Here is a 9,706-nt window from a genome sequence, read left to right on the forward strand (position 1 = left end):
AGAGTATGGCGTGACAGGATCTTTCCAGGACAGACCGATTGCTGAATGGCTGGCTAAGCAGAATCCATCACAACTTGAGTACCAGAGGGCTGTAGATAACTTCACTGGTAAGGAACTTCCTCTTAACCCCTTGATGACGGGTGAAGAAAATTTTTAAAAATCTCTATGCTCTGGAGATCAATGGCAATGCGCCGACTTTGAGCGTGGGAGTTTGGTACATCAAGCCAAATCACTGGCTCATAGCACTTTGGCACGCCACCATGGTGTACATCTGCACGCCACAGATCAAGTGGTTTATTATGACGCCTCACGGCATGACTCATTGGGAAGGGGTTAACCCTCATGTACTGGATGCCATTCATTGAAGTTCAATCTTTTCCTGGACAATCTAGTGGTTGTCAGTAACTGAAGCAGAAGCACAACTTTTATCACCTCTCAGCACTACACTCTATAATAACATCTTATTTATAAGATTTGGATCTGGAATTTAGGAGTTGATGGGGAATATATGATGGGTAAAAATGTCATCTATCAAGGCAAGCTCTGCAGCTTAACCCAAAGGCCCTGGGAAAATGTGTTGACAGTAGTATTGTTTGGTGAAATATCTCTGCAAATGCTTAGCCACAAAGGAGTCTATTAGCAGACCTTATGCTTTTTTTTCACGAATGGTATCAATATCGATACTGTTATTTTTATTATGGGCTTTATAATCATGCTATTTTTATTGACATTGCTAACAGCAGTATTAACTACCAGAAAATACATTTGAAAATCAAGGAAAAGGGTAAACAGGTGAAACAGGTAGTACTTGTAACTGGCTCATTGGTGACTTGGTACTTGTTGAGCCGTATATTTGTAAAAACAATTAATAGATTACTCATAGTAAGCATAGCATGTATGTACATGCCATCCCCAGTGGCTTGAGTTAAACAACACAACACTGTTTGCAAAGGATAGTACTCTATAATGATACATTGTTTATAAGATTTGGGTAAGTAGTTTATGATATAATATATGTTGATTATAACTTGAGCAGAAATTGCTAATCCACTGGATATCATATTTTTTCACTGCTGTCACTCCATAAGCTCCTACTTCTCATCCAAAGCACATAATGAAAGGAACTCACTACCAGGGGCCTGAAAGGATAATACTTTATATTAATTGTTATTTTGTGGTTTTACAAGAAGGAGTTCTTTTAAAATACAGTGATTATGCCCTTTCAGGGTGAAAACCATATATAAACAATCCTTGGCAATATTTAAAAGTTTTTGTGCCAGCTTTAGAAAAAAAATAATAATTTATATGCTTTTATATGAACATATGACAAATATTTTTTGATGCAGTGATTCTGATAGTTCATACCCACTGTGGACTTGTCTAATTAATTTTATTTACATACAGATTACTCCAGATGTGCTGTTTACCAATTACTAGGCCTATCTGATCTCATATATTTACCTTATTTCATTATATTTTTTAATGAAGCACAATGGACACTATATGCACTATATTGGATTACTACTCTTTTCAGCTTCCTGTGCTGGCTATTGTGTTGCGACCTACATCCTGGGGATATGCGACCGCCACAATGATAACATCATGCTTAAAACTTCTGGCCACTTGTTCCACATAGACTTTGGCAAGTTTTTAGGCGATGCGCAGAAATTTGGTAGCTTCAAGAGGGACCGAACACCTTTCGTGCTAACATCGGACATGGCCTATGTCATCAATGGAGGAGAGAAGCCCTCAGACAAGTTCCAGGGCTTTGTTGACCTCTGCTGCCGTGCCTTTAACATTATCAGGCACAATGGCCACCTCTTGCTGTATCTTTTTGCTCTTGTAAGTTGATTGGAGGAAATGAAGCATTGATGCTATTTGTAATTAGGTTTTGTTTATATTGCTTGTATAACTTTATTGGCAATAATAGTATCAGAGGTAAGTAATATCAGTTCTTATTTTAATGTATTAAGAATATCATATATATAGAACTATTATACCAATGTAATAAAAAAATAAGACTTGAAAATTTGATAGAAAAAGATGGGTTACACTAGTTCTTTCCAACCTTACTGTGTTATCCCATCAGCCAAATCACCCTGTTGCAAATTTCCTGCTGTGTCAACATCTAAGTCATTAGTGGCGTATTCAAAATATAAAAATAGCGTGAGGCATGAACTGTACTAGGGGGTAGAATGGTAGTGAAAAGGGAAGAGAGGGGGAGCTGATGGGCCATACTATGCATGAGGTAAAGGTTGTTAGAAGGGGAAAGAGTTAACCTCTTACAGCTGGGCACACCTATAGCCGTCATCAAAAACAACTCCATGGCCAAATGGCTGGATGGTTGCCAGAAGTCACCAGAATGTGTGACATCCATAGATCTTTGGTACTGTCATTGTAGGGATATGGGAGCACTATGATAAAGTTTTGTGGTGAAAAGGGCATGAGTTAACGATTAGAATAAGCGGACAGAACAAGGGAAAGAAGAAGAGAAGAAAAAGGAAAGGAGTAGAAAAGACTAAGCATAATTAGTTGAGGTGAAAGCTGAGGACCAAGGCAGGGGTTAATTTTTCTATTGATAAATATATTACTAAATCTGTATTCCCCCAAAGAAATTTGTCCTTGGGATAATTTATCTGAGGTTGGGAAATGCTATATTAAACGCCGTCTAATAATGAGAGGAAGTAAGATGCTTTTATTCCTGTGATTAGATGGCCTCTTCTGGTATTCCGGGAGTAACATGGGATGCAGTGACATACGTTCAACGTGCACTCCTGCAAGACAAGACCAATGCTGAGGCTGGAGCAATGTTCTCACGCATGATCCAGGAGTCTCTGAAGTCATGGTTCACACAGGTTAGATGAGAGATATTTACATATTATTTTGGTTTATACCTTTCTGTGGAGAATGTGTTGTATTAGAGTGTAGAGACATCTGCTTTTCTTTCCTATTGTGTTCCTTCACTGCATTCTTGCATTTTGGATCATTTGGATGGCATTATATATAAAACTATATATTACTGTCATTGATTAGTGATAAAGCTTTTGTAATAAATGAAGAAAAGCAAATTCAGCCAATATAGAAACATTTATATAACCTCAAGATGGTATAGCTAGTATATGTCTATTTAATTTTTTTTTTTTTTTACTAGGTGAACTTCTTCATTCACAATCTGGCACAGCTGAGGTTTACAGGGGACCACTCAGATGATCTTCTCCTCTCCTTCATTCCTCGGACTTATACGTGAGTTTTGTTGACATAAAAGCTAGAGAAGGTTATTTAGTTTCTGAAGCAGAGTATTGTATTAGATTTTATTTCTCAGATGCAGATTATATTCCATTTTTATACATGTGCTTTTGTCATAAATTATTTACAGGTCATCACAAGATGGCAAGATCCGCATGGTACGACTCTACAGTTACCAAAAGCGCTACAACCCCAACAAGTACTATGTGTACATCTTGCAAGTTGACCGAGAGAACCAGAGAGAGCCGACGTATCTATTCCGTTCTTACAGAGAATTTTCAGAGTTCCATCAGAAGCTGTGCCTTGTCTTCCCTCTGGCTAGAATACACAGGTAAAGGGGAGCTTTGGGAAATATTTCTTCAGTTATACAGGATGTACTAACTAGCAAATAGACTAAAGAAACTATGCGATACTCACAAATTAGTACATTTGATAAATCCAGATTTTAAGAAACTGTTTTGCCAGAAGTGATATTAAAAGATTGAAAATATATGCACCTGCCATTAATTGACATTGTATGGAGATAGATGATAAATGTTAATTACACCAGGGTACTATGATTTACAACTCTGATATATTAGAATAGCAAAAGATTATTTTAGTCATCTTAATAAGGCAAATAATAATTTAAGTCAATAATTTGAAACACCAGTACCCATTTTCCTTCTTGTGCTCAGCATACCGAAGGGCGTGCAGATTGGAAGGTCGGAGGTGAAGGCGGTAGCTGAGAAGAGGAAGCTGGAGATTGAGCTCTTCTTGGCAACCTTGTTTGACCTTGCGCCGGAGATTGCCCACTCAGACCTCGTCTACACCTTCTTCCACCCACTCCTCAGGGACCAAGAGGATACAGATATCCATTTAAAGAAGCTGAAGGGTAAAGGTACTTTAAAAAATGTGGGGTTATTAGGTCTGTTTTTGTCTAATGAGAGAAAGTGAATTTACATTTCTTTATTATTTTTTGTTTTCTTTTAAAAATGTATTTATGCATTTTTCTTGTTTTATAATTGGTATAGATTTAAGATATTCCTTTTTTAGTAAAACCTCTCCAGCTGTGAGACTGAGGTATGAAGACATTTCTGAGATAAACATTTCATATTTAAAAAGGAATACTTTTGATTTTTTCTTTTCTTATGTGAGACAGAATTCATGAGAGATGCAAGTTATAAGTAATTTTTTTGTGAGGATAGGCTATAGAAGTTACTTGTTAAATTTTGTACTTATTTAGGAGAGTTATTTTAGGATTGCATGAATTGCTGTACAAAATTTTCGCAGCCTGCCTGCCTGTCTCATTTATCAGTATCTTGTCTTTCATTTGTATCTACAGGTTCTGTTTATCTACCTATCTATCAATCAGTCAGTCAATTCTGTTTAATACCATGTATCTCTGGTAAATGTCTGCATCCACTTATCCATGCCATATCTTTCACAAAATGTTATCGATCCAACTCAAGGTTAGAGTCAATATCAATCTGTCTTTCCCAGATACAAGGACAAGCATCTCATCTGCGTCACCAAACAGTGCTGGGCAAGTGCAAGGTCAGGTCAAAGTCAGTGTGCAGTACCTCAGAGGTCAGCTGCAGATCATGGTGCACCACGCCCGCAACCTGTCCCTGACAAGCCCCGGGCAGGAGCCGTCCCCATACGTCAAACTGTATCTCCTGCCAGACCCCCACAAGAAGACCAAAAGGAAGACGAAGGTCGTAAAGAAAACATGTCACCCGACCTTCATGGAACCAGTGAGTGTTCAGTGATGCCAAGCCACTCACCTGAATTAAAAGTGGAATTGATATGGTTCATCTTTTGAGCCCACGCATTTGACTAGCCTAATCCCATAAAAGTAAAAGTCCCTAGGGTGTAAAATTGTGATACTACTACCATGTCCATTTTTTGCTGTATAACTAACCTTGTCTACTTTTGAATAGCCGCTAACCAGGACATTACCATCAAGTTCATTTAGTTTGATAAATATTTTAATTTTTTTTACTGCTGCCATTTTTAAAAGTTTGGTCTTAGCAGTGATGTATCTAATTATAGCTTATTCTAGTTCCACCATATACTACCATGATCATCATTATCCATATCCATTATGTTGGACTTGAGTACTCATTAATTTGTTTGATAAATTTTGCTTTTACATATTTAATTTCTGTGCCTTTTCAGATCACTTACCGCATGTCTCAAGACATCATAAAACAGAGGGTGCTAGAAATTAGTGTTTGGAGTGAGGACAAGTTCAGCGAGAATGTCTACCTCGGGAGTTGCTACCTCCGTCTTTCTGCCCTTGACCTAAAGGAAGAGCAGTGTGAGTGGCTTAGCCTGGAGCATCAACGCAACACAGCACTTGGACATACTATCCAGCACAGAGCTTAGTCTTTGAATAATTATGACAAATGGGCCCCCAAATGCTGAGCATTATATTGACAGACTTTGATGAAAAGAAGCTTTACAGCCCGGTGTGGTATACATTTATTGTGATGTGTGATAATGTAACAGAAGGCATTTATTAGATTGCTCGAATTCCCAACCGCCCTTTTTTGTGTGGCTGAAAGGAACTTTGAAGCAATTTGAAAACACATCACAAAGGCATGAATTTATTGTGAGACTTCCAGGTTTGGGAAGGTCAGTGCTTTGATCATTTGATATTGATTATAATAATGTAAGTATTATCTTTCTTCTTCATACTGTTTGTTAGCAAGTGTGCATTACATCTCGGAAATAACCTTTAAAGGTAAACACATATTGAATGAATATGATAAGGTTTCATGATAAAGGGAATTAATCGGCTAGTGATTTTATATTGTAATATATACACAATTATTATGCGAAAGAGAAAGGTACCAGGCGGTGTCTAATATTGGTGTTTGTCTTTGATTACTTTGTAATATAACAACTTTACTACATGCATAACCATGTTCATATTCACAATATTTAAACTTCTCTTGCAATTCCACATCAGGCAAAGATAAAGGAATGACAAAGTTTTTAGACCTAGTAATTTATAGTGTATAAAATAATAAATATATATTTTTTCTGTAAAAAAAAAAATTAACCTCATTTTGTAGATTCATTCTGTTAAAGTAGATTTTTATATATGTCCAATAAATTCAGATGTTCCGGAGCACCTCAGGGGTCCATGACTTTGTGTATACAGTGTAAAAGGCTCCTATGTCAATATTAATTTATCATGAACTAATATTATTATTTGTTTGACACTGTATATTTTTAGGGAACTTCATTGCAAGATCAGTCTGAGTAATCAGTGTAAATTTTTTAAGCATACTCTTTTTATTCAAGGATTCAGTACCACATGTGAAAGATTATAGTATTAGGTGAATGTGCATCAGTTTTTAAAGGCAAAAATATTGCTAGTCCCTCAGTTTAGTGATGTGAAAGGGTCCCTTGCACAAGGTTAGGTAAGAATCCCTCTACATGATAAATAGAAACTGAGGATATAGAGTGCTTACGCCTTCACATTCAGGTACTAGATAAAACAGGGTAGTTAGAGCTTATGAAACTTTAGGATTGTAGGGAATTATCTCTCACACACACACACACACACACACACACACACACACACACACACACACACACACACACACACACACACACACACACACACACACACACACACACACACACACACACACACACACACACACACACACACACACACACACACACACACACACACACACACACTCACACTCACACACTCACACACACACTCACTCACTCTCACTCTCTCTCTCTCTCTCTCTCTCACTCTCACTCTCTCTCACTCACTCTCACTCACTCTCTCTCACTCTCTCTCACTCTCTCTCTCTCTCTGAAGTTACACTTAGCTTGAATTATCAGTCAGTATACATGAACTTTCAGCACAGTAGGGCAGATTTTTTGCAAGTGTAATGTGAGAATGTGAGTGTGAGAGTTGGAAAGAAGGGGTAAATGAATGAATGAGTGTGATGGAATAAGAGTAAAAGAGAGTAAGGAGGAGTATGAAAGAAAAGGGAAGACTTGAGTGACAGAAAATTGGCATGGGATGTAATTTCCTAGTGAGAGTAATTTTCCTGGGATTAAATGTTTCATCTACACAGAAATACTGATTAAAAATATTTTAGCTGTAATTGCTCACTATGATACTTGCACGACAGATATTGTATAGATAGAATCACATGTATTTTTTGTAAGAGATGAAAAAAATAGACTACCACAGTTTTAGTAGCTGTAGAGATACTTTAGGGAAACAAATTACAAATTTCTTTTAAATTTATTTCATTCTACTCACTGCTTAATATTCTATTTTTTTGCAATACACTGTTAACACATGTTAGTACACTGCACTCTGAAATGTGTATAATCCAACTTAAAAAAAAAAAGAAGAAAAGAAATGAAAAAAGTATATATATTTTAATTAGTGCCCTGTTTATTTTACCCAGAATGAACAGTTGCACTTTAAAGAACATGTTTCATTTTAGCCTTGAGAAAAGGAAGTACTGCATTGCTTGTGATATCAAGTGCTTTTCTCATGTCTGTAAAATCTGTTTGAAACTGACTGCTTGCTCGGAGAGTGTAGCACACATGCACGCATGTATAAAATATATATAACTTTTGATTGTTGAAACAAATAATCATTGATATATAGTATATCTGAAATCTGCTTATGGTGTATGATAAAAGTAATTTAGGAGGTTATATTATGAGAGGAGGTATTATTGTTTATTTTATATCCATTTGCATCATCTTGATGAAACGAAGTGCAACTGTAAAGTCTTGTCTTTCTACTTTCGTGACATGTCACAGAGGAGACTCAGCTACTGACAGTGCATGCCAGAGACAGTGCAAACTAGGTGTCCTTAGCATGGTTTGTAATGATAGGTTTAGCCAGGAGACATGAGGGTTGTTTTGCATGTAGCTGAAATATAATTGTGATTTGTTTTTTTCTTTCTTTCTTGGTTGTTCACTGTGTGCTAAGGGAGTTCAGATTATGGCTAGTGATAGGAATGGTGATGAAATAAACTGGATGCTTAATCCAGAATGCAGTTTTTCTACACATGATGATTGTGATGGTCTTGAAGTACTAAAGAGAATTTTGAGGATGTCATCAACCTGTGAAGGATTTAGAAGTAGATAATTCTTATTGTACTTGTGTGTTTTTAAAATAACCTTTTATAAAAACAATGATAAAATGTTTTGTTAAGTTATGTTTTTATTCTGTTTGTCCCAAGGTGTGTGTGTTCCTCTTATTGAAACCCCTTTTTGTAAAGACAGATGTAGCTAGGATTTCCTTGCACATTCCTCGTTTGTTATGGTACCATATCCTTACTGGCTTCCAGCTGTCATAAATGTTAAGCTTGCTTTTTTTTAGCATGATGATTTTAAACTTTAAATGCATGACACATTATTGTGTATATAGAATGAGACATCAGAGACAACCTGTGGCTTCCCCAGTGAAGACATTGTTTAAAAAGAAAATAATAATGGTAAATGTTATCTTCGATTTTTTTTTTTTTTCTAAATTTTTGTAAATATTTGTTGTATCTAAATGTTAAAAAATGATTTGACAAATATTCCACCAGTTGCCTTTGTTGTGTAAGAATCCTGTAATGTGCTTCATGAATCGGTGTAATTTTACATCTGTTTGGTTGTTCACATTAATATCGTCTTCATCTATTTCCACAAATGCCTTTTTTTATTCTTCTCGTCTCTATGAGTGCAATTCATATCTGTTTATTTGTCCATATGTGATGCATACATATAATGCAAGTCTATCTCCTCTTTTTCCTTCTCATTTCTGAACTTCTTTATGTCCCTCTATGCTTCCCCCTTCTCTTTCCTGTCCTTGACCAAATGTGTGGTATATCTTGAAGAAGCATGTTCATATTTCGGTTAGTTTTTGTATTGTTGTTAAAATATTTCTGTTGACAAAAGCAGGTTTTTATCAGTGCTCCCATTCTATTTATCTGTTTTATCAGCATTATCATTATTATTATTACATTTTAATAATTGATGACAATATTATGGATGTAGAGCATTGCCTATAAGTGCATTGTATCTTGGCCACAGTCATTTGAGCTTGATGTGAACAATGTAAGTTCTGCATTAATCTTTTGTAGTATATTTTGGATGTGACATTTTTTGTACCCTATGTAGACTCTCGGTAACACTAGACATTGCAAATTCACCCCTATTTTTTCACAGTACTTTATTAGGAATATTCACTGTCCCATGTAATAATGATATTTTTGGACAAACTCCATTCACGTAAGCTCAATTCAGGCAGCTATCCCTGCCACCAGCACTGTAATGTTTTGATTATTGTTAAACTCTCCAGACCAAGAATTTATCAGTTTTGGTCAAATTTATTTTGTCATGTAGTGCATTGAGTGTCAGAGCCCCTTTGAAAGTATAGTAATATTCATACTTAAAGATACACTATATCCTTTTTGTTTATTAATTAATG

The 9,706-nt window shown here is 36.1% G+C and overlaps 1 protein-coding gene across 7 annotated transcripts in view; it reads left to right on the forward strand.

Moving 5' to 3' along the window:
* The window catches only part of LOC125043513 (phosphatidylinositol 4-phosphate 3-kinase C2 domain-containing subunit beta-like), a 32,989-nt gene extending 26,089 nt beyond the window's left edge, over positions 1-6,900 (forward strand). For 6 of the 7 annotated variants that reach the window (XM_047639620.1, XM_047639621.1, XM_047639619.1 and 3 more), the window contains 8 exons: positions 1-107; positions 1,535-1,842; positions 2,712-2,855; positions 3,152-3,243; positions 3,377-3,577; positions 3,924-4,126; positions 4,729-4,982; positions 5,407-6,900. The exon at positions 1-107 is cut by the window's left edge and continues 49 nt beyond it. In XM_047639620.1, coding sequence (XP_047495576.1) covers positions 1-107; positions 1,535-1,842; positions 2,712-2,855; positions 3,152-3,243; positions 3,377-3,577; positions 3,924-4,126; positions 4,729-4,982; positions 5,407-5,616 — 1,519 coding nt within the window. In that variant the 3' untranslated portion in view covers positions 5,617-6,900. The remainder of the gene's footprint in view (positions 108-1,534; positions 1,843-2,711; positions 2,856-3,151; positions 3,244-3,376; positions 3,578-3,923; positions 4,127-4,728; positions 4,983-5,406) is intronic. The other variant, XM_047639624.1, reaches the window with a different exon arrangement.
* Positions 6,901-9,706: the final 2,806 nt, after the last annotated feature.

The sequence above is a fragment of the Penaeus chinensis genome, chromosome 34 (assembly GCF_019202785.1).
Source record: "Penaeus chinensis breed Huanghai No. 1 chromosome 34, ASM1920278v2, whole genome shotgun sequence".
NCBI classification, from domain to species: domain Eukaryota; kingdom Metazoa; phylum Arthropoda; class Malacostraca; order Decapoda; family Penaeidae; genus Penaeus; species Penaeus chinensis.